Here is a 25,673-nt window from a genome sequence, read left to right on the forward strand (position 1 = left end):
CAGATCTTTAATCTTAGCACTTGGGAGGCAGAGGCAAGCAAATTTCTGTCAGTTTGGGATTAGCTTGGTTCACATAGTAAGTTCTAGGATATCTAGAGGTACATAGTGAGATCCCGTCTCAGAAAACAACTCCCTCCAAACAAACGAAAGAGCAATAAATAAATTATTAGACTTTGGGGGGAGGAGGCTTCTCAACTCATGTCTTAAATATGTGTAGTTTATTGTAAGATAACTGTACCACAATTATAGGCTATTTTAAAGACTACTCTAAAGGAAATTTCAGTTTACATAATCAGGAAACAAGAACCAAGGAGAAGGCACTGGTGCTGCAGCTAACAGTACAGTGTTGTAATGTTCTTGAGGGAGATCATGAAGATCAATCACCTCCTCTACGTGTGGCTGCCTCACCTGGACAATTCCTACTGCCACAGCTCCAGAGCAGGGACCAGGTTCACAGTCACAGCAGCAGGGCTGACTCCCTGCTGAACACTTTTATTTAATGAGGAATTAATAATATGAGCATCTCTTCTGGCCTCAAGTCACCATCCCTAAGCATTAAGTCAAGTGCCTAAAATATTCTACTCTTCCTTCCCAAGCCATTCTAGGTATTCTAGGCTTTTGTGGTTAAAAACTAGTTCTAAACTAAAATCAGAAAAAGGAAAAAAAAAAAATTAGCAAAGAACTTTGGGAAATGGTCTTCCCCTGAGGTTTTCTTTCCCAACATCCTTAGTATTTCCTTTAAAAGCAACTGGTTTGAGGCCAGCATTCCTACTCTGGTAAAGAGCCCCATATCTCCACACACACATCCTGCTTTATTTGCTGCTCTCTACTTACAACTTGGGAGGGGGGGAAGGCTGCTTTCTCACTTTTGCATGTAAACTCCTTCTAGCAGAGTCCTGAGGCTCCAGCAATCCAGCTGGAAACTGCCTGTCACAGGACACTGGGAGTTGATGCTGAAGCTGTGTGTATACCTGAGGCAGGATGAAAACCAGGGAAGGTCCCAGCCTTAGCACCGGTGCTTCCTTCTTCAGTGCAGAGAAGAGGGCCTCTTCCTCCTACAATTTAAACTGCTTCTTTAAACTTTTATTTAAAGAGAAAAAATGTGGGGGAGCAGATAGCTTTCAGCAGAGTCGTTTGTTTTCCTCGTCCTGAACACACCTAGCTGCCCTTTTCTGGCTTAATCGGATCTTAGGTTTCAAAACACACTCTCTTCTTAGAACCCTTCCTTCACCTCCCCAGTGAGGTCTGTTGGATCTCTTAGCCTAATCTTTCAGTAAGTATGCTTGTCTTAAGCAGGCACTAGTACACTCTTAGAGTTAGGCACATATTCCCACCTCTGTTGTATTAACTCCAAGTATCTGATGAACTGTGTTGCTCAAATACCTTCCTACTTAAGGAGTTTTAGCCAGAAGGGTGGGCCGATGAAGCATGCAAGTGAATGCAAGCATTTGAGGATGACCAAGTGTTAAGAAGGAAGACTCCTTCCTGACCCCTTCTGAAGGGCAGGGCTGTGCTGGGAGCACCTGAACAGTTGAGCGTGGGAATCCTGCCTTCTAACAACAATGTAAGGAGTGTTGGTTTTAGCCAGGAGGGTGGGACTGAACCATGCAAATGAATTCCAGCATTTGGAGTTTGCATCACTCACAATGATGTCTGCTGACTTCCACAGGGCCTAGTTAGATGTTAGCTGAATGTCTATTTTCTTTCCCTTCTCTCTCAAGATCTGTTGTCTCTCCAAAAGGCAACTAGTATGAATTTCTGCCACACAGGAAGCTGCTCAAAAAGCCACCCCTGCTTTGCATTTGGGTCTGCAAAACCTGGGTACCCAGGCCTTAGAGTCTCTCCTTGATAGACATGAATGAGGCAGGTCAGCTCTTCCTAGACAAGAGCAGGGCAGCTGTCAGTTTACTGCCCTTATGATACAAGTGTAGAGCCACATTACAACAAAGTCCCACAGCACCAACAGCTGAGACATTATCACGCACCCCTTTGTTTTTATTTTGTTTTGTTTGTTTTGAGACAGAGTTCCTCTGTGTAGCTCTGGCTGTCCTGGAACCCACTCTATAGACCAGGCTGGCCTTGAACTCATAGAGATCTGCCTGCCTCTGCTGCCCATGTGCTGGGATTAAAGTTGTGTGCCACCACCACCTGGCCTGTCAACACATTTTTTTTTTTTTTTTTGGCTTTTTTTCGAGACAGGGTTTCTCTGTATAGCTCTGGCTGTCCTGGAACTCTGTAGACCAGGCTGGCCTCGAACTCAAAAATCCACTTGCCTCTGCCTCCCAAGTGCTGGGATTAAAGGCGTGCGCCTGTTGCTATCCTTCCTAACACTACCAAACTGGACTCCTGGTGTATCTGTGAAGTGTTTGTGAGTGGATCAAGCTGCCATTGCCTGCTAACCTATGAACTGAACTGCCTATTTCCAAACAACAGAGACAGAATTGCTCCAAAGAACCTTTCTAAACAGATCTACTTCCCCCTTATCCATTCTTTTCCACTACCTCTGGTGGGTGTGGGCTAAAAGGAAGGTTAGAGCATATAACTGCCATTATTAAAAATAGGTTTTGAGTGTGTCTAGTGGTACATATCTTTAATCCTAGCACTTGGGAGACAGAGGCAGGCTGATTCTGAGTTCGAGGACAGTGTGGTCTATGGCGTGAACAGCCAGGGCTATATAAAGAAACCTTGACTTGAGAAACCAAAAAAAAGGTTTTGAAAAAAATTAAAGTTACCACAAAGTGGAGCAAAGACTTCTACCATAAGCGCTAAAACTATAAAATACCTAGAAAATAGGGGACCAGTCATGATGTCAGCCTTGGGAACCACGTCCTAGATGTAAGACCAACAGCAACAGTTGGCAAAAGAATAAACATATAATGGTGACTTCACAGAGTTTTGTGGTCAGGACACAACCAAAGACCAGAAAATAACGACTGAATGGAACAAAGTATATTAAATTCAGTATCACATAAGGCACTAATATTCAGAATGTATAAAGAATTCCTATAACAACGTAAAAACCCAACTGCCCAACTCAAAACTAAAAAAACCATGAAGCTATTTCACCAAGGAAATATAAATAACTGCCTTTAACCCCAGCACTTGGGATACAGAGGTAGGTGGATCTTTGTGAAATCAAAGCCAGCCTGGTCTACACTAGGATAGCCAAGGCTACACAGAGAAAACCCTGTCTTGAAAAATCAAAACAAAAAGATATATGATTCACCAATGAATGAAAAAATGCTCAGTAACATTAATCATCAGAGATACACAAGCCAAAACTACAGTGAGACAGGGCCTCATATCCATGAGAACAACTATTTCTTAAGGTGAAAATGTCCTGACAAGGGGTAGAGAATGAGCCTTAGACTACTACTGCAGTAGTGAGAAGATGACTCAGCATCTGTGGAACATAGAATTAACATATCAACTAGCAATTTTGCTCATAGACATATACTCAAGAGAACTGAAAACAGAGACTAACAGGTAGTTGTGTACCAAAGTCCACATCAGCATTTACTATGGAAGCAACTCATAGTCATCAGCTGAAGGATGGAGAAAAAGTGTGGTATATTCAATCAGCAGAATACTACTTCGTTATAATAACGTATATGTATTACAGTGTGGATGAACCTGAAAATATGCTAAGTCAAAGAAACAAATCACAGAAGACCATATGCAGCATGATTCCATTTATTCCTTTTTTTTGTTTTGTTTTTTGTTTTTGTATTTTTTGTTTTTTTTGGGGGGGGTTGTTTGTTTGTTTGGTTGGTTTTTCGAGACAGGGTTTCCCTGTGTAGCCCTGGCTATCCTGGAACTCACACTGTAAACCAGGCTGGCCTTGAACTCAGAAATCCGCCTGCCTCTGCCTCCCAAGTGCTGGGATTAAAGGCATAAGCTACCACTGCCTGGCATGATTCCACTTATGTAAAATCTCCAGAATACCCAAATCCACAGAGACAGAGTTGACTAGTGGTTGCTAGGGGAAAAGGGAGGAGAAGTTATTTAGTGGGTACACAGTTTCTGACTGGTATAATAAAAAAACTCCAGGAATATGTAGTGGTGGTGGCTATATAATAATCTGAATGAACTGTATACCTCTGAACCACAAGCTTAAAACAGTTAAGGGGCTGAAAAGATGGCTTCGTGTATGAAGCACTTGCCATATAAGCATGAAGCACCTGAGTTCAAATCCCTAGAACCCTCATAAAAGCTGCCTATAGTCTCGTGTTTCTGTAACCCCAGTGATCCTATAGCAAAGCAAGAGGCAGACAGAGAGACATGAGGTTCCCTGGGAGTTAGGCAGGTACAATGGAGACCCTATCTCAAACAAGGTGGAAGGCTAGGACAGACACCTAGGAGATCCTCTGACTTGCATACCTATGGCCATACTCACACAAACTGTACCTAGTCACACACCTACAAAGACACATGCAAAACAAAACACAGTCAGGGATGGGAATGTAGCTCAGGGCAAAGTACTTCCCAGAATTTACGAGGAAGGCCTCTGGGTTTAATCCTCAGGACAGCAAAAGTGAAAATAATTAAAATGATAAATGTCATGTGATGTATATCGTACCACATTTTTTAAGTCTTCAAGGAGAGATCTCCAGCACTTACCTCATTAACCTCAAGAATAATGACATCATATCATGGAGGCTCCAGAAACACTAGCATGTTCATGTGATGAGATGAGCAGCAGAAGGTACTATGAAGTGAGTAATCTTCCTTCTGGATCCTGACAGGGATAGCTTAGTGGCCCTCATGGTTACTTGGAGAGGTACTACTAATACATTGTGCTGTGGGTGTAAATTGAGAGTTTGTAGTTTGTGTCTATAGGAATTTCTAAGTCTTAGTGATAAGATTCTTTTTCTAGAATCACCTTCTCTGTCAGCAAGGCTTGGCCTCATTTTAAATTTTGTAAACTAAGCTGTCTCAAAAGTCTGTAGGAATTTAGAATACTTTCTAAAACATTTGAAATTAATTTCTCTTCAACATCTGCCTACAAAAGGCAAAAGATGGAGCATTAGCACAAGTGCACATCACATTCACATCACAAAGGACATCAATTTCCAGCAAAGAAATGCTGAGATGGTTACCTCCTTCCATAGGCCACCTGAGTGCCCTGAGACAATGAGGACACCTGGAGAAGGGCCATGCACAACTTGTGCCTCAAGACCAGGAAGCGTGAGTGCCCTCGCAGGTCTGTCCTTTGCCCATCATCCTGCTCTAGACTGAGCTAGCAGCTGTCCTAGCGGCTTCACAAAGGCTCTCAATCTGTCCCAGAAGCTTCTAGAAAAAAAGGTATTTTTTTCCAGGACCATACTCCACACCAGCAGCAGAGCAGAAAGGCTCTGAAAGGACTTCTTTTCCATTTGGCCACACTATTCCAGTTTTTCCTGTGGACATCATCAAGAAGAGACACAAACCACTGTTAACAGTAGGTAACTAAGATACAAAATAGATCCTATCCTAAGTTAAGAGTGAAGAAGAGCCCGAACAAGGCCTCAGACAGGCCAGTATCTAAGCCACCAGCAACACTGCCAAGGGCAGTCCTACAATCAACAGCGCAGCCTAGACAAGAACCAATCAGCAAGAAAAGGCACAATAAAGAAGCAGTGGCCACTGGTGTGCAGCACAGAGGGACTGAGCCTAGCTGTTTCATAAAATATGGTCTGGCTTCAAGAAGGACTACAGCTACCAAGGGAAAAATGTATCAGAATGCTTGTCCAACACATGCCAGGGAAGACAGAGCCAAGAAGGGAGGACAACCATGACCAGACCTTTGTGATGTTTACAAAACTTCCCACGACCTTCAAAAGTACCATTTGTGCTCTCATGAGAGCTCAGGGAAATTTACACCCTTGCCCCAAGAATGCTACTATCTTCTTAGGCCTGGTTTGGCAGTCTTTACAACTCTGCAATCCTGTAGCTCCTTTTTGGTCACTGCCACATGCAATTACCTGGCCCCTGGTACACGCCTTTAATCACGCCTTTAATCCCAGCGCAGAGGCAGGTGGATTTCTGAGTTGGAGACAAACCTGGTTTACAGAGTGAGTTCCAGAACAGCCAGAGCTACATAGAGAAACCTTGTTTCGAAAACCAGAAGACAAAAAAAGAAAGAAAGGGGCACCAGAAACCCATCTAAGACTAGCTTCAGCTCAAGACTACATGGCAATGACCATATCTTGTTCGGCCGCACTCCTTGATCTGAGATGCATGGAGGTGGCCATTCCTGGCAGTCCCTGAGGGCTGAGAAGAACTCACTCAAACACTGCTCGTTACTCAAGTCCCAAGTGTTCTGTTGCTAGCAATGACCCTGGAAGAGGAGAATGCTCTAAAAAGGTCCCCTAAGCAAAGGGAAACCAGAGCTCAGGGCTTTGCAGAACATGGCTCACTGCTCTCTCTCCAGTAACGCTCTGGCTAGGGTGGTCAGTACCCAACTAAACCTGAAGCTGAATAAATTCAGAAGCCATCTGGTCAGGTATCTTAGTGACTTTTCTGTTGCTAGGAAGAGACACCATGACCAAGGCAGCTTACAGAAGAGCTTAATGGAGGCTCACAGTGTGAGTTACTTCTGACCATCAGGGTCGGGAGCACTGCCATCAGGCAGGCAGGAATGGTGCTGGAGCAGTAGCTGAGAGTGTGCATGTTGAGACAACACAGGAGGCAGTGGTACAGTTTCTGAAACCTCGATGTCTACCCCAGTGACACACCTTTCCAAAAGGCCACACCTCTCAGTCCTTCCTAAAACGGCCCTTCTACCAACTGAAACCAAGTATTAAACTATATGAGCCAGCCAACACCCAGAGGAAGCTCCACTCCTGGGTGCTCTGACAAGCCCAGGGTCACAGGATCACAGGATCACAGGATCACAGAGACAGCTTGACTCTGAGGAGTTCTGACACAACCAGGATCACAGGAAGGACAGGCTCCAGTCAGATTTAGCAAGGGCAGTTAGCACTAAAGATAACTAGATGATGCGGGGCAAGCATAAGAATATAAGCAACAAAACCCAAGGTTCCTTGGCATCATCAGAACCCAATACTCCCACCATAGCAAGCCCTGGACACACCATTACACCAGAAAAGCAAGATTCAGATATAAAATCACTTTTCATGGTGATGATACAGGATTTTAAGAAAGACACAAATAGCACCCTCAAAGAAATACAGGAGAACACAGGTAAACAGCTAGAAGTCCTTCAAGATGAAACACAAAAATCCCTTAAAGAACTATAGGAAAATACAATCAAACAGGTGAAGGAAATGAGCAAAACCATCCAGAATCTAAAAATGGAAATAGAAACAATAAAGAAATCAGAAAGAGAGACAACCCTGCAGATAGAAAACCTAGGAAAGAAATCAGGAGTCACAGATGCAAGCATCACCAACAGAATACAAGAGATAGAAGAGAGAATCTCAGGGGCTGAAGACACCATAGAAAACATTGACACAACAGTCAAAGAAAATGCAAAAAGCAAAAAGCTCCTAACCCAGAACATCCAGGAAATCCAGGACGCAATGAGAAGACCAAACCTAAGGATAATTAATAGGTATAGAATAGAGTGAAGACTCCCAATGTAATGGGCCAGTAAATATCTTCAACAAAATTATAGAAGAAAACTTCCCTAACCTAAGAAAGAGATGCCCATGAACATACAAGAAGTCTACAAAACTCCAAATAGACTGGACCAGAAAAGAAATTCCTCCCGTCACATAATAATCAAAATATCAAATGCATTAAACAAAGAAAGAATTTTAAAAGCAGTAAGGGAGCCTGGTGTTGGTGGTGTACGCCTTTAATCCCAGCACTTGGGAGGCAGAGGCAGGCGGATTTCTGAGTTCAAGGCCAGCCTGGTCTACAGAGTGAGTTCCAGCACAGCCAGGGCTACACAGAAAAACCCTGTCTCGAAAAACCGGGGGAAAAAAAAGCAGTAAGGGAAAAAGGTCAAGTAACTTATAAAGGCAGGCCTATCAGAATTACACCAGACTTCTCACCAGAGACTGTGAAAGCTAGAAGATCCTGGGCAGATGTCATACAGACCTACAAGAACACAAATGCCAGCCCAGGCTATTATACCCAGCAAAACTCTCAATTACCATAGATGGAGAAAACAAGATATTCCATGACAAAACAAAATTTACACAATATCTTTCCACAAATCCAGCTCTATAAAGGATAATAGATGGAAAACATCAACGTAAGGAACAAAACTATACCCTAGAAGCAAGAAAGTAATCTTTCAACAAATCCACACAAATCTAATTCTATCTCTTACAACAAAAACAGGAAGTGACAATTACCTTTTCTTAATATCTTAATATGAAAATTAATATTACCAATATATCCTAAGCAATTGAAATCCAAAAATATGAGGAATTACAAATTTGTTGGTTGTCATCCAATGGTCTAATTTGGTAATTGGAGAAATAGATCCAATATTATATAATCCATATACACTTTCAGCTTGTTTGTTCGTGACAGTGTCTTACTGCGTACAACATAATGGTCTTGAGATCTTGCTTCTCCTATCTCAGCCTCTTTATTAATAGTATTGCTTATTTCATGTTTTTACAGTATACTATGGTTTTCAGAACAGCTTACATATTTTAAAAGTACTTATATACCCAAAAGTAATGTAGACAATTAAATTGGGAGGGGGCTTATAAGAGAACAACAAAGTGTGAGATTGAATGCTTTGCTTGATGTTTGTAACTCTTGTATCAAGTTACCACAGTAAGAGCCAAGATCTTAAGCTCTACTAAATATAAAACAAACAAAAACACTTTATATATTTATGTTCCTTTAAGAAGATATTAGTAGTAATGTATTATTCTGAAATATATAGTTAATACATTTGGAGTTATTTAAAATTTATATTGCAAAAAACATTTGCATTTTCAGTATTGCTGTAGAAAAGCATCTACATAAGACTGTTAAATTGATTGTTGTTTTATATCAAACAACTTTTATAATACTCACTTTTATTGTTATAATATTTTATAAATTTTAAAAAATATGATTAAAAAAGATATTGTAGGTATTGAAAGGGGGTCTCTGGGAGGAGTTGTGGTACAAAAGGAAAACAAGAATGTGATTTAATTCTATTTACTTAAAATATGTTTTTAAATGTTAACAAATTCAGATAAATTTAAATCATGTAACTTTTCTCATCATACTACAATAAAACTTTATATATATGAGCCAATAAGGACCATTCTCATTCAAACCACCACAGCTACATAGCTGAGTTTGAGGCTACATGAGACACTGATCTCAAGAAAACTTAACTTTAGGCTGGCTCAGTGGGTAAAAGCACATACACACACACACACACACACACACACACACACAGGCACACATGGGCACATGCAGGGACATACACACAATCATGTAAATGTAATAAAAACAAGAAAACTAAACTTTGCTCCACCGTATCTAGTAAACAGCCTTCTACAGTACTTTTTAAGTACTATCCTTATTTAGAGAAAAAGAAATGAGGTCCCCACATGCTTCTGAGGACCAACTTTCCAAATGGAATGGTAGACAAATTACCTGACTCCCAAAAGCAAATTCAAGATATGGAAAGATTTCAAAGTCCTACAGGTAAGGTTTTGTTGTTGAGACAGAGGTTTTTGTTGTTGACATAGAGGTTTTGACTTTGTAGCCAAGGCTAACCACCAATAAAATTCTCCCTCCTCCCTGGTAGTGGAGGGTGGAAGTCAGGACCACATACATACATACATACATACATACATACATACATACATACATGTATATATACATATGTGTGTGTATTTATGTATGTGTGTGTGCGTGTGTGTATATATGTGTGTGTGTGTGTCTGTTTATCTAGGCTGTGCACCCAAAGTGCTTAACAGAGTGTGGGATGCTCAGACATGATGTGGAGGCAGAGGGACAAAGTCAGAAGCAGCTAGGCCCAATACAGACTGTAGGACAGGTGAGGGGGAATGTGCTCAGCTCCTGACAGGCTGAGTGTGGGAATTCCCGAAGGGTAGTGCTGGGCACAGCAGCAAAAGGGAACAGTAAGGACAGATAGGATTGTGATGATGGTTAGCAGGAAAATGTGGGGCTGAGACTCAAGGTGGAAAGGTACAAGACAAGACAGAGCCAAAGGTCCCCACTAGAGCAGCACATATCAAAGTGTTAATGTCAGGCTACCTAGACTCCAAATACTTGCTCTACTTTACGAGGTGAAGCTCTGGAGCTATGTAACCTTGGCAAAGTAATTTATTCTAAGACTCTGCTGGTCTATAAAACAGGGTTAAGTCCCACCTCACACTGCAACTGTGAAATACAACATGTAACAGCATTTAGCTACAATTTTATGTCTTTGTGTGTGTGCGTGTTTGTGCGTGCATGCATGTGTGTGTGTGTGCATGTGTGTGTGTGTGTGTGTGTGTGTGTGTGTGTGTGTGTGTTCTAATCATCTTTATAGTTACTTTCTGGTTTTTTGTTTTGTTTTAAATCATGTTTTACCTTTAGTTACAGGACTTATTTCCTTTTAAAATACCCTTTCTTAAGCATGGTCTGCAAGTAAAAAATATAAGTAAATAAATAACAAGACAAAACTCTTGCTACACAAGCCTGACATCTAAGCCTGATCCCTGAACAGGTAAAAAAAAGCTGCCAAGCATAGTTTGCAACTGTAATCCCAGCAAGCCCAGGAGAGATGGAGACAGAGAGAAGAAAGCTGGATCACATATGAAGCTCTGGAAGAAACAAGGAAAGACTCTCTCTCAAAAACAAGGTAGAAGAGGCCTCACTAGCCCCAGGCCAGCCTGGTCTACAGAATGAGTTCCATGCCTCCTAGTCTATACAGGAAGACCCTGTCTCAAACACAAAACAAGGCAGGAGGAGAGAGAAAGAACTGCTTCCCAAAAACTGGTCTCCACACAAACATTGTTTAAAAGCCCCCAACAGTCTGTGTGTGTGTGTGCACTTGCATGTGCACACATGCATATGTATTTGTGCAAAGGTCAGAAAGCAATGTTAGGTGTTTCGCTCAACTGTTCTCACTTTTTTTTTTTTAAAGACAGGAACCCTTGCTGACCCGAAGCTCACCAATTCAGCAAGCTGAGCAGGCAAGTAAACTCCAAGACCTTTCTTCACTTTTCACAGCTGACCCACGCTGTTCTTCACAATTTTCATGTGCTTGCTAGGGATTAAACTCAGGTCCATAAACTTGCTTAGCCAGCATTTTACCAATGGAGCCATTTCCCCAGGCATAAAAATACTTGTTTTCAGTGGCAGTCTGTCACTACATAGCCCGGGCTGGCCTGGAATGCATAAGCTTCCTGACTCTGCTGGGTGCTGGGGAGTAAAATACCCTTTTCTCACCCTTTACTTTCACAGAAATGTCTTCCGAGATAATATAACCACATGGTTCCAAACATACAAAGTCTACATAAGATGACAGCGAGGTTAAAATTATGAGAAAGTCTCCCAAGATTGACACACAAAGACACTGTGGTAATACCACAGGCTGAAGCCACTGATGAACTACCCTGAGCTGACCACCCAGGCCAGAAGAACTGTAAAGCATTAGTGCACACCCTTTGGTAACTATGGACACCGAAGGGTTTCAGCCCAATGACAAGGTACCTATCTTTAGGCAGAAGGATTCTGCACTCCTCAACTACCCAGTACTATCACCTGGTTTTGAAATTGTGACGCAGGAGGCAATGCATGTCATCAGCATGCTGGTCCTGAGTGTCTACCTGTTTCTGCTTCTGATTAAAATCTAAGTGATACCCTCTACTGATCTCCAGGGACACCTGTGTACAGATACACATAAACAAAAGTAAATATTAAAAACAAACAATAACATACAAACAAACAAAAAAAGCAAAAGGGCTGGGTGTGGCAGCATATGCTCACTTGGGAGGTTAAGGCAAGAGAATCACCATGGTTCAAGTCCTGCCTATGGTATGCAGTGAATTCTAGGATATCTGGGCTGCAAAGTAAGACCTTGTTTCACATAAAACAAATTTAAAAACCAGTTGGTAAAAAGCTTACCATGCAAGGACTTGAGTTCAATTCCCAGAACCACTTTTAAAAACCAGTTGAGGGGGCTGGAGGGATGGCTCAGCAGTTAAGAGCACTGACAGCTCTTCCAGGGGTCCTGAGTTCACTTCCCGGCAACCATATGATGGCTCACAAGCATCTGTAATGGGAGCCAATGCCATCTTCTGTTGTGTCTGAAGACAGCGACAGTGTACTCATATAAACAAAATAATAAAATAAATCTATAAAACAAAACTAGCAAGCAAAAAAGTTATGGCTAACTGGGCATAGTGATGCATGCCTTTAATCCCAGCGCAGATCTCTGTGAGTTCTCAACCAGCCTGGTCTACAGAATGAGTTTTAGGATAGCCAGGGCTACACAGTAAAACCCTGTCTTGAAACAATAAACCCTAAAACAAACAAACCCGGCTGTGGTAATATGAGCTTGTAACCACAGTACAGGGGAGGAAGGCAGAAGTGGACACCTGGCTGGCCTAAGGGAGTGAGTCCCAGGCAAGTGAAAAACTCACAAAACCAGTTTGGGGCTATGGAAATGGCTCAGTCAAGAAACAGCTTTTAGTGAGCACATGAAGATCTGAGTTTGGTCCCAGAATCTATTTAAAAACTGGTGTGGTGGCATGTGCCTAACCCCTAGCACAGGAAAAGTGAAGACAGGACTCTATGGGGCTTGCTGGCCAGCCTATCTAACCAAGTCCAAGTGTTATGAATACACTGAGGCCTTGCTTTAAAACCAAGATGGAGAGTGAATTGAAGGATAGTTATCTCTAGTTTTCACACCTGCACACATGTGCACATGCACCCATGTCCACATATACGCATAGGAACACAAACATACACCATCAGATGGGGTTGCCTAAGGAGTGACAGCTGAACTTGATCCTTGGCTTTTATATTCATCTGTTCACACCACACATGCCCCCCACACACACTCTTCCACATGTATAGTTATGATCTCCTAAAGTTCCTTCAGGACACTCCTGAGTATACTCTCAAGCCAGCTGACTCACCTAGCCCCACACTCAGCTTTGTTCTGCCCAACAGGAAGCAGCCCCCAGCTAAGAGAGATAGACAATCTGAGTAAAATGATGGCTGACAGAAGCAAAAAAGCCAGCCTATGCAGAAAGCAGCAGAGAGGGAGCAAGGAGTGTGGAGGTAGGAGAAGCAGCTCAGGGTAACTGAAGTAACAGCTTCACTGAGCAGAAGAGGGACAGAAATGAAGAGGGAGAGTACAGCTTCACATTAAGCCAGCCCCCAACCAAGGTACGTATGAGCTGCCCAGCTCATGTAGTCAACTCTATTCCCAAGTTCTCTGGGACACCTCACCTGTACCCTAGACTGGGTGGCTGGTAAGCTTTAGGAAGGATCCACACAGGCAAGAAGCACTCGCTCTTTGTCTCTCAATATAGCTAATACCCAAGAAGCAAGATTCACCAAACATAAGGCCCAACCTCATGGTTCTGCCTCCTCTCTCATCCAACACCCATCCCTACAGGATGACTACAAGGATCTCATCCTCCTCGCTACTTCCATTAGGGCAGCTGTAAGGCAAATGGCTAAAGGAACTACTGTCCTGTCCTTTATGTTAAAAAGTCATTTTAATATGTGTGTGTATGTACATGCATATATACAAATTTCATTTTACATGCATTTGTGTTTTGCCTGCATGGATGTCTGAGTGTGTCAGAAGCCCTGAAACTGGAATTACAGACGGGTGTGAGCTGCCGTATGGTTGCTGGGAATTGAACCTGGGTCCTCTGCTAGGCTATCTCTCCAGCCGCTGAAAAACTGGTTTCTAAGTGCCCACTCTGTGCCTCTCCAGGCACAGGGGACACACACACACACACACATACAAAATGTGTTAATGAGTAAAAACCTGTCACTGTGAATAATCCTAGCATTGTGAGAAGTGGAGTGGCTGCAGGTTTGCTCTTATTTGCAGATTTGGTTCTAAATCTTTAAAAGTGGGTGTATAGCCTGGAGTAACCACAGAAAAGGGAGGGGAACAGAAATGAAGTAAGATCATAGAGGGAGAATGGGAAAAGGGGGGGTTATCTGGGGAAATGAAAGCGAAGGAAATACAAAGGGAGGAGGGATAAAGAAGAGCAAGGATAAACTGGAGACAAAGGCATGGTGGGCTGGGCATGGTGGCACATGCTTTTAATCCCAGCACTTGGGAGGCAGAGGCAAGTGGATTTATGAGTTTGAGGCCAGCCTGGTCTACACAGTGAGTTTCAGGACAGCCAGGACTACACAGAGAAACCCTGTCTCGAAAAAACAAAAACAAAACAAAACAAAAACAACAACAACAACAAAAACCCAAACCCAAACCCAAAACAAAACAAAGCAAAACAAAACAAAAGGCAGTGGTGGGTCTGTGTGAATGAGGCCAGCCTGGACTACAGCCTGGACTACATAGTGAGCTCCAGGACAACCAGGACTGCAGAGAGACCCTGTCTCAAAAAGGTGAAAAAAAAGATATGTTTTGTATTTATTTAAAAATGTGTGCATATTATATAAACCAAATGAGTTTATAGTAGTACTTGGAGTGGTAATGCTCTTCCCAAGAGCCATAGACTAACAAAAACCATAGTACCAGGCAAGAGAAACCTCCCTTCAAATTACTGGTTAGGGGAGTCTAAGTTGACTCCCAAAACAATGCTGGATATTGCTGTTACCCTTGGTTGCCTCCCAGTACTTGAAAGTTAAGCCCTTATTGGTGAAGGCACCATACATTTTATATGCATAAGGTAGACAAGCTGAGCTGGAACTGACCTTGAATCCTCCTCCCTTAGGACTAGCTAATATCCAAAGGTGTTACATAAGCTGCCAAAGGAGAAAAGCAAGCAACAGTCTTAGCCGGCTGGGAATGCTGTAAACACAGTAGTGACCTGCATGGCAAGGTAGCCCCAAGGGTGCAATAGTGGCACTTGTATCTCGGAAGTAACCAACAGCAGTTTAACTGCACTGAAGGAATTCATGTCAAAATGCAGAGAACAACTGAGTGAGGGGTGTCCATCCCCAGTGGATGCACAACTCCTACAATTAAGGCTTACAATTGTAGGAACACGCAGAAGTCGCAGACCTAAAAGAGGGTGGAGTGGGGAAGAAGAACTGCAAGAGGCAGAAGGCCAGTATATCCACTGCAAGATAGTATCTTCTACGACAGGGAGCTGTACCCATGAAGTCTTAACAATATATTTGCTCAAACAAGATCTGCATAAAGACTGCCAACTGACATCCATCATGGATGAGGCAAGTCTCACAAGGCCTCACACCTACAGGAAGAGCTACAGGCAAATAATGGTTGCTAAGAGAAGAAAAATCATTCTTCTTTTCCAGGTGAGCCCCCGATAGGCTATTCAACTGCAAACAGTCAGCACACAGACATATACAGACAGCAACACTAAATGACTCAGCAGGTTGTATTTATGTATATATATGCATATGCAATATATGTAATAATAATCAAGAAAAAGAGGTCAGGAATTTCAAGTGAAAACACAGGAGTTGGAGGGAGAGAGTAAGGTAAAAATGATATACAGTATTCACACATGAAATTCTCAGAAATAACTAAAATAATGTGAAAACATAAAGAACACAAGGTGAAAAAGAAAATGTGATAGCATAGAAAATCCTGCAGTGGTTGCTATATGTGCGGCAAGATTGAAAACCACTGCACTAAGCTCTGAGGCCTCCTAGAGGAAGGCCCCCGCTAACTTGCAGGCACACACCATCTGGCTCCCAGACTAAAGGGTTCCCTAGACTCCTTCAAATCTACCCGTGAATAATACCAAAAGATGATCTGTGTAAAGCACTTGCTTTACATCAGATACTTTTTAGAATATTTCCTCACCCATTTTAATCTTTACGTCTCCAAGAATCTATATTATGATGCTTACATTCAAAGTGAGGAAGATGAGGCACAAAAGTAATCTAGAGAGGTGGGAAGGAAGGGAAAAAGGGAGAGATGGGGAAAGGAGGGAGAAGGACAGGGACACTGAGAGAGGAGAGGAAAAAGGAGAAGGGGAAGGGACAGGAAATATGAGAGGAAGAGGAGACCCTAAAGCACTAAGACCACCTTGACCCCGGGCAATGTAGCTTCAGAGTACATGCTTTGAATCCACAACCACCAGCCATTGACCAGAATAAGAAAGACCTTGGCATAACTTGTCATAGTTTTTTCAACTTGACCTGTGGGCATGTAGAACATTTTCTTGATTACTAATTGATGCAGAAGAGACCAACCCATTGTGGGCAGTGCCATGCCTAAGGCAAGTGGGACTAGGCTCTGTAAGAAAGCTAGGGGGAAGCAAGTCCACTCCTGCCTCCAGGTTCTTGCCCTGCACCTCCTCATGAAGGCCTATAATCTGTAAGGGGAAATAAACCCCTTCTTCCCCAAGTTGTGGCGGCTATGCTATGTATAACAGGAAGCAAACTGTAACTTTCTATCCTCCTCTGACAGACTTGCACAAAGCCCTCTATGTCCATAGCCACAGGTTCCCAAGCTATCACCTCCAGCCTGTGCCCTGGCTTGTCCTGCCAAAGACTGCCATGGCAAAATATGACCTGCCTCCACTGAACTTTGTAAGTTAGTTGGTAAGTCAAGCCAGAAACAAAACCAAAGCTGTCACAGAATAACCGCACTCAGGCATCCTTCTGCAGTTGCTGGGACCTCAATCCCAGCTTCACAGGTGTGTGCTCTGCAGGCTCATGACATCCTCAGCACATATAAGCATAGGCAGTGAACAAATGACAGAGCTGCACACCTAAGAAACCGTTTGCTTGGTCATGGGCTCTTTATTGGATCCTAAATATTGGGTCCTAAATATTTCAGAATCAAAAACCCACCAAAGGAACTCTCCAATAGTCAGAGGTTCCACAAGGGGAAAATCAACTACTGGATTGCTGTCATCTCTAAGAAGACCTGCCATCACTGTCAAGACAAAATGCACAGCTAGATCAGCTCTATAGTATGAGAACCCACAAACAGAGACCACCTGCCATCAATGCTAGGGCACTACCTGGTATACATACTATCTATGAACTAGGCCAGAGAGAGGCAAGTGACTTCCTTAAGGCCACTCTCAAGGTGGCCTGAGCCTCTTTTAGGGACCAGCAATGGGCAGGGAAAAGGACCAGAATTCTTGGACTGTTGGCCCTGCTGGGAAGGCAAGTTTTCTTAACTATGAATGCTGAAATCACCCTGAAGAAAGAAAGCTACTGCTGAAACTATGGCATAACTTTCTTTCCCAATGAGAGCTTAAACAGTGTTAGCAAAGCAAAAAAAAATTAATAATGCTGCACTCCCTATATAGGTGAATAACGATCAAAGCAGCCGGGTTCCCAGAATTAAATCTCATCTAGGTCACTTAGCCTTATTAAAGTTCTCTATTTTAGTTTCTCTGTCTATAAAATTGGGCTAATACAGTCTTCCAGGGACCACTTGAAAGTTATCACATACATTAGTATTAGAACAGTATCTGACATGTAATATCTTCAAACAACTAAGATTAAACATTCATTTTCTTAAGGGAAATTTGGGGGCTAGAGATAAAGCTCAGTGGTAGAGTACTTTCCTAGCATGCACAAGGCCCTGGGTTGATTTACCTGGCACCACAAAAACAAAATAATAGAAAAAAGAGTTTAGACCAGTCAAGCCCACACTCTGCCTCTCCTCATCATCACTGAAAGGTTTACCCTGCATCAAAGAAGAAGCCCACAATGCACAGACTCTCCCTCACAACACTGGGCGGGAACAAGAGGAGAACCCTCTGCCTCCCTCCTAAGAGGTGGGTTCTAACTATTATCCTCCTTACACCCATGTATGGTTCAGACCCAGGACCTTGAAAGGAAGCAAGTCAATCTAGACTAGAACATATGTTTTGCAAAAGTCAGCTACAAAGACTATGCTCAACACTCCCAGGACAGACATGATGAATGTACAAAGAGACATAATAGCACACAAGGAAAAAAAAATCTTGGGCTGGAGAAATGGCTCAGCGGTTAAGAGCACTGACTGATCATCTGAAGGTCCTGAGTTCAAATCCCAGCAACCACATGGTGGCTCACAACCATCTGGAAGGAGATCTGACGCCCTCTTCTGGTGTGTCTGAAGACAGCTACAGTCTACTTACATATAATAAATAAAAACAAATAAATAAGTAAATAAATAAACCTTAAAAAAAAAAAAAAGAAAAAGAAAAAAAAATCTTGACCCAGCAATCCCTGTCTTTGCTGCCCATGTCAAGGGACATTAGGGTGCTTAGCGTTCTGCAGGACAACTTAAGACACAACTGGGAGCTCCAGCCTAGAAAGCCATGGGTTCAAGATCACATCACTCTCTCTACTGGAGCCTCTTCTACTGTATGTCCCATTTAGACTGTATGAGAGCTCCCCTGCTGCACATGTACATATGGATGGCCTCTGTCATCTGCCCAGGGATACCCAACACACAGGAATATACTGAAGAATTCATATTTGCTCTCTTCTTCAATATTGAGCACTTCTAAAGAGAGGGTTGTGTTCTCTGCATTTGAATACCTCTATCGTGGGCAGGCAGCAAGAACTCACATGTCCTTACTGAACTGCTTTCAGCCAGCTGGCAGGATATATGAACAGACTGGCAAGGGAAAAATGGTTAGGGGCATTGGACACCTGTAAGGCAGACATGTGTGGACCTCACCTGCAAAACTGGATCCAAGAATCAGAATGGGTTCGCTGTATGCAGAGGTATACAAACTTATTTACCAAGAGATAAACCATAAGAACCCACAAACCCACTAGCCCAACAAGAGAATCATATCCACAAGGATTCCTAGCAGGCTACTTTACAACCGGTCAGCTCACTATGTAGAGCAGCTGGCTGCTCCTTTCCTGGAGCCCAGGGAAACATTCTGTTAAGGGTTGGCTCAGGCTTGGTCACTGAGGCTCTGGCAGACATTTTCACATGGGACAAAAGTACAATGCCAAGCATTGAAATATGTTGCAGGATGGGAGCTGGGCTAGGACACTGCTGAGGGTGCACCCACCTGTTCTGACACCCAGCCATGATGTCACCCACGGAAGACTTGCCTTGGGCATTCCTTCATGGGAACCTTCCTCTGTTAAAAGCATTAAGAGCTCTACTTACCACTGCCCTAGTCTAGACAGGAATCTCTGAAAGTTCACAGACAAGACATCCCTGCTGTAAAACTCCCACAGATCCCTAAAAGGACAGTTAGGCTGTAGTGGTATTCCTGTGCCTGCTGGATAAATCGACCCTGCTTTGTTTGGGAAGTGGGGAGCAGTGAGGGTTTGTTTGTTTTGGCACAGTTCAGAAGTATCTGAAATAAGTAGAAAAAGGACCTGAGGTTACCCACCACACAAAACTCCAAGGGAGTACCAAAAGTAGTTAAATTACACCACACAAAGCACTAAGTGCCAGGCACCGCTGAGAGGACTCTGTCCCCTGCACACGGTGCTCGGTTTACTCCCAGTACCTCCTTTGGGCAGGGCCGGACTTCTATGATACAGCGTTTCACTAACTGGCAATAAGCAAACAGCCATCGCTGTCCAGGGCTGAAACACTGGCACTAGGCCACAGTTGAGCGGACACTTGGGCACCAGGTGCCTCCACAAGCTGCTTCCCAGACTATCACTCAGTCCGGCAGAAGGGTGCGCCGGAGACGCAGCTCCTGGCCAGTGGGTCCCAGAGCACGCGGCGCTCGGTGGACGAGGGTCTAAAGGCGACGTCCTCGAGGTTCCGAACCCCGGTACACTCCAATTTGTGCCGGGGCAGGGGACGCCCAGGGCCCCGCGGCCAGGCCTCGCCTGTGCCCGGCCGAGGCGCAGTGGCGCCCAGCAGCCGCGGCGCGGGTGAACGGACGTCCGCAGCCCCACCCCCGACCGCGCCCCCACCCTCAGCGCCGCGCACCTGGCCGCAGCGGCTCGGTGACAGTGAGAACCAGCAGGAAGAGCAGCAGGAAGGCACCGCTGTCTGCCTTGGGCACCATTTATCCTCCGTTCATCGTCCCCGGGGCAGCCGCGTGACCCCGCGGGGAGGCCGGACCTGGCCGAGAGGAGAGGGTGAAAGCCGGACTCCGGCCTGGGGCAGAGGGGCGGCAGGCGAGGAATCCAGCTGGGCCGCGGCAAGAGAATGCCACCGACTAGCGCGCACTATAGGCCGCAGGAGCGGGATGAGATTCCGGCTCGCGCAAGATGGCGGCCGTCCTGCTCCGGCCCGCGCCACCCCGCCTCCAGCCCGCACTAACCAATGAACGCCGAGCTGGGCGGGGGTGGGGGGTCGGAGGGAGGCAAGACCGGAGCTCCAGACACGGGGCGGGGCGTGAGCACGAGAGGCCTAAGAACTGAGCGGTGGTGGGCGGGGTCATGGGCGGGGCTAACAGGAAATGAGGCGTGCCATTGGCTGAACCGAGAGGTGGGACTCGGGGGAGGGGGACGCAGCCTTGGCAGCGAGGTACCCAAAGGAGTCCCTAGTGCTGGTAGGGCCACAGGGACTGACATTGCTGGCGTCAGGGTCTGGGGTGGGTAGGAGTAGGGATCCGGGATTAGAGAATTGAGGTATAGCTAGACCCGAATGATCTTTACTCCTGGAGGCCCAGGTCTGTCCCAGTGCCAACATATTCCCTAAAGTAGTCTTCTAAACGCTGTGAAGAAAGTGAAGAGCTCCAGTGAAAATAAAGGACCAGCAGGCTCTGTGGCTGGGGAAATGACACAATGAATATCAACAGAGGAGGAAATAGCTTAATGGCTGTCAGAATAACAGAGAAGCCCGGAGTCTCTGGACAAGATCTAGGGAAGGAGCTGTCTATACAATGGAGAAAAAAGCCCAGGCAGAGACTGAGCTAAAGCCTGGGAACAAGGCTCCGCATGCTAAACTCGCACTTGCCTTCATGAACAGTGTGAACATGGAAGTAGAGACAGCAAATGAAGACCCAATCTGTTCAGGGAAAGGAAGTGAAAGGTGGGAAAGGCCAGTCACCTCCAGCGTATCTGACTCAATCTTGTTGCCCCTCCACCAAAGTCCCAGGATTGCAACCTATGATAGATACGTGGAGCCATGTGAGTGAAAGATGCTAATTCGTTACAGGTAGATAAAGTCAAGGTCAAGCCGTCAGATATTCCAACTTTCCCAGGTCTTGGCCCAAGGTGTTGGGCAACTTGTCACAACTGAGGGGGAGCCCCTTGCTGGCAGAAGCAAAGGTACCTGTCCAGGGCTGCCCTTGGCACTCAGATAATTTTATGGCACATTCCCAGGACTCAGAATAAGATCCAGGCCAAGCCTCCTTCTCCCATACCCACCCCCACTGCAAATCTGCCCTGGGAGCTCAGGCAGAGCTATGAGTTGGACAGGTCCTTTGGAGGGAACTCAGCCAAGCGCAGACTTCCAGCCAACTGTCCACCTGCAGAGCCACCGTTAAGAGTCCAGGAAAGGTTTGGAAGACAAAAGAGCAGGACAAGAAGTGAGAAGTCTGGCTGAGTGGTACAGCGAAAGCACAGTGTTAACTCCCTAACCTACCACCACCACCACTGAGCCAGGAGATGAAGAACCCGAAGTAGGCCCAGGTCTGTCTCAGGGCCCAGCACGCATTCACAAGTGGTCTTTTAAAAGATGAAACCCCTTACCTCAGGCTGGAACCAAGCACAGTTTTGTTCACCTTTAATCTGCTCCAGCACGCTGGCAGACCTTCCAGGTTCTAAGTCCAAGCACCCCAGGCAATAGCCTCACTTCCCCTGGGCATTACTCCTTTGTGACTTCACCCACTGAAGTCACCTTCTCAGTGACTTTAAGGGTTGCCTGTGTAGACAGCATCAAGAGCTGAAGGGGAAGGGGTTGGGTCTCACGAGTGGCTGGCTGGCTTCCTTACCACTGACCTGTAGAGTCACTGCAGACAGGCGTTTCTCCTCTAACAAAGGTTACTGTCAGGGTGGCCCTCTCTATTCCCTACCCTACCATGTGAGTCAGGAGTCTGCTATTACCTTTGGGAACTGCATCACCTACAGGGTTCCCTACATTTTGCTCCAACCTTTATAAAGCACCCCTTTATCAAGACTTCCTCCTACTATCCTTGCATGAGGGTATCATCTATTTCCAGCTGGGACGCTTGACTGATAGGACCACCCACACTGGGTCCCCTGGATGGACCTGGTTTACAATAATGAGCCACACCACTGTAGAGCAGTTCAATTTCTAGGATTAGAAACCTCTATGTCTCATAAGCCTCTCCTTACCTCAGGCTGGAGCCAAGCATGAAGCCATTTTGTCCACTTTTAGTCTGCTCCAGTCCACTGGCAGACCCTTCCAGGTTCTAAGTCCAAGCCCCCCAGGCAATAGCCGCATTTCCCCCAGGGCATTACTTACTCCTTTGTGACTTCACCCACTGAAGTCACCCGGGAGACAGTGCTGAATGTTCCATGCTAGAGTCTTGGGCCTCTTAGGAGGCAGGGACAGCAGGCCTGGCCAGCTCAGAGGACTCTCTGTCCATAGTGTAAATGAGGACACTGCTGGCCCATGTCTGGCAGGGATGTAGAGGGCAGCCTCAGAGGCACTGGGCACTCCCGGCACCATGGATGACGCTGCCGTCCTCAAGCGACGAGGCTACATCATGGGGATAAACTTGGGAGAGGGCTCATATGCCAAAGTCAAATCCGCTTACTCTGAGCGCCTGAAGTTCAACGTGGCGGTCAAGATCATCGATCGCAAGAAAGCCCCCACGGACTTCCTGGAGAAATTCCTTCCCCGGGAGATTGAGATTCTGGCCATGCTAAACCACCGCTCTATTGTCAAGACCTATGAGATCTTTGAGACATCAGATGGCAAGGTCTACATTGTCATGGAGCTTGGGGTCCAGGGTGACCTCCTTGAATTCATCAAAACCAGAGGAGCCCTGCAAGAGGATGATGCTCGAAAGAAGTTCCACCAGCTCTCCTCGGCCATCAAGTACTGCCACGACCTGGATGTCGTCCACCGAGACCTCAAATGCGAGAACCTTCTGCTTGACAAGGACTTCAACATCAAACTGTCTGACTTCGGCTTCTCTAAGCGCTGCTTGCGGGATGATAGTGGTCGACTGACATTAAGCAAGACCTTCTGTGGGTCAGCAGCTTATGCGGCCCCCGAGGTGCTGCAGGGCATCCCCTACCAGCCCAAAGTGTATGACATCTGGAGCCTGGGTGTGATCCTCTACATCATGGTCTGTGGCTCCATGCCCTACGATGACTCCAACATAAAAAAGATGCTGCGCATCCAGAAGGAGCACCGGGTCAACTTTCCACGCTCTAAACACCTGACTGGTGAGTGCAAGGACCTCATCTACCGAATGTTACAGCCAGATGTCAACCGGCGGCTGCACATTGATGAGATCCTTAGCCACTGCTGGGTGCAGCCCAAGGCACGAGGTCTGTCCTCTGGAGCCGTCAACAAGGAGGGGGAAAGCTCCCGGGCCGCTGAGCCCTCATGGACCCCTGAACCTGGTTCTGATAAGAAGTCCGCCACCAAGTTGGAGCCTAGGGAAGAGGCACGATCTGAGGCCCAATCTGAGACAAAACCCCAGGAAGAAACTGTGCAGGTGGCCAGGCAGTCAGAGAACGTGGGCCTCAGCAGCGAACTGAACAGGGACACAGAAGAAGGGCACCCCCAACAGCCTTCAGAGACACATACTTAGTGAGCCTCTTGTAGCCCAGGGGGCCAGCAGGGAATGAAGCAGAGCTCATGGCTTGAAGCCTGAGCCTAGAAGTCAAGGGACGAGAGAGAGAAGGAAGACACTCCCGGATGAGCTATTTTCGTCACTTTCTTCTCCCCCCCTTTGAACTTGGTAACTCACATGGCTATAGAAGCAATAAATCACTATATTGGTGCACACCCTCAGGTGAATGTCTTTGCCCAGATCACTGTAGTCCTGGGCTCCTCTTGTCTTCCTATTAGACTGAAAATCCTCACTCATAGAGAAATCCATTCCTGTGCCCCAAGCCCAGACTGTATCCTTAGACCATGGCAAGGCAGCTGTACAGTGAGAGGCTGGTTGGGGGCATATGGAGAGGCAGAAGCCATGGAAGATAGCTAAGTGAAGAAGATAACTTCTAGAGGGAGGCTGAGAACTGCAAAGAAGGGTGGAGAGAAGGCAGGGGAGGATAGTCGAAGAAGGATGAACCTGGCTATAGAGGAAGGGCTGGAAGCCAGAGCCCTGTCTTGCACTAGGAGAGCTGGCTTCCTGCATCGGGGGCTTAGGGTCTAGGCAGGTGTTTTATCACTACTCCAGGGCTTCAGGCTGCACAAATCTGCCTGAGAGGGGTTGGGAAGAGTACAGAAGGCACATTGACCAGCCCTATAGTACCTCTTGGGACTTGCTTAGCATCTGGTTTTTCAGTTCTGCCCAGCATGGGACATGTTCCTCCCTGTCCAGCTGGTACCCAGTTCTCAGCTGTGCCCTAAATTGCTACATACTACTGTTTCCCAGCCCAGGAGTAGGGGACTCCACTAGCTAACCCAAGTATGTCCCATAGCCCTGTATAGCTTTTGACTGCACCCCATGCCCCTCCCATCTCAGTCAGTTCCAGAAGAGATGCCCCAGCAGAACTGGAAGCTGACCTCTGCAAAGCAAAACTGGCAGCATGTCTTAACCCTGTGGGCAAGGAAGGCAGCAACTGGTATTCGAAATGGGCATGACCTGCGCCCGGCCCCACTGGCTTCCATGTGCTGCCCGCCTTGCTTACATCGTGTCCCAGGCAGTCCTCACCTTGCCACTGTGGCCCCTTTCTTCCCCTCATTCAACCTCATGGAAGTCTAAGGGTTTAATACACAAAACCAAACATTTAAACTCATTTCAACCCTGGGCCCATCTATGTCTCTACCTTGGGAAGACACCAATGCCAAGTACCCTAGAAAAATGGTGTTCAGTGAGTTCCTGGACATGACCATCTTGCGCCCGCACCACATCCAGCCCACCTTTGCCCTACTGTGCACTGTTCCATCCATTACCTCCCAGTGTTCACAGTGACACCCAGGCTACATCCTCCCATGCTCACAAAGGATTTTAGTGCTAGCTTCTGATATTCCCATCAATGTCCCCTCATCCCTGTACCCCAACATGTGCGCCATGAGCATACTTGCCAGTTCACCTCTGAAGACTCTGCCCATCTCTCTGGGCTCAGCCAAGGGGCTTTGTCCTCCTCAAAGCCTTCTGGGACCATGCAACACTCTGTAGCCTGCTTCCGTGAATTTTGCCTGCGAGAACCAAGTATCCAGGGTTCAGACATAGTACAGACCCCGAGCAACACTCGAATGAGTGAGACTGGACAAGTGCCACGAAGAAAACCTGGATGGGGAAGGAGGCTCCAGGACATGGGGCCAGCTGAGGAGCTGCCTTTTCATCACTGTAGTCTTGCCAAGGTTTTGGGGACAGAAGACACCAAGATGGCCTGAAGCTGCTTGGAATTCAATGAGAAGATAGTTGAGATAGGAAGTGACACAAGAGCTCCTGCTGTGTGTGTCACTCAGAGGCTTTAGGACCAGGACTTCAAGGTGGCCTCTATGGTGTATTCTCGTTCCCCATATCATCTTTTCCCTCTTGTCCACTCTGCACCTGACTATGTCACTTCCTGTTTGAGGCCTTCTGTCCCACCTC

At 45.7% G+C, this 25,673-nt stretch overlaps 2 protein-coding genes across 6 annotated transcripts in view; one reads left to right on the plus strand and one right to left on the minus strand.

Annotated features, from left to right (window-relative positions):
- The window catches only part of Dgcr2 (DiGeorge syndrome critical region gene 2), a 62,981-nt gene that overhangs the window by 36,371 nt on the left and 937 nt on the right, over positions 1–25,673 (minus strand). The window contains exon 1 of one of the 5 annotated variants that reach the window (XM_031363313.1): positions 19,964–20,333. In XM_031363313.1, the coding sequence (XP_031219173.1) occupies positions 19,964–20,042 (79 nt within the window). In that variant the 5' untranslated portion in view covers positions 20,043–20,333. Of the gene's footprint in view, positions 1–19,963; positions 20,334–25,155; positions 25,274–25,673 lie in introns of those variants that run through there. The other 4 variants (XM_031363311.1, XM_031363312.1, XM_031363310.1 and 1 more) reach the window with 4 other exon arrangements.
- Tssk1b (testis specific serine kinase 1B) lies at positions 20,347–23,911 on the plus strand. Its single transcript, XM_031363318.1, has one exon. The coding sequence runs from the start codon at positions 22,617–22,619 to the stop codon at positions 23,712–23,714; it is 1,098 nt and encodes a 365-aa protein (XP_031219178.1). The 5' UTR covers positions 20,347–22,616; the 3' UTR covers positions 23,715–23,911.

The sequence above is a fragment of the Mastomys coucha genome, unplaced genomic scaffold (genome assembly GCF_008632895.1).
Source record: "Mastomys coucha isolate ucsf_1 unplaced genomic scaffold, UCSF_Mcou_1 pScaffold12, whole genome shotgun sequence".
NCBI lineage: Eukaryota > Metazoa > Chordata > Mammalia > Rodentia > Muridae > Mastomys > Mastomys coucha.

Excerpts from the sequence above, each read along its gene's own strand:
- Tssk1b (XM_031363318.1), top strand. The coding sequence starts at position 22,617 with ATGGATGACGCTGCCGTCCTCAAGCGACGAGGCTACATCATGGGGATA.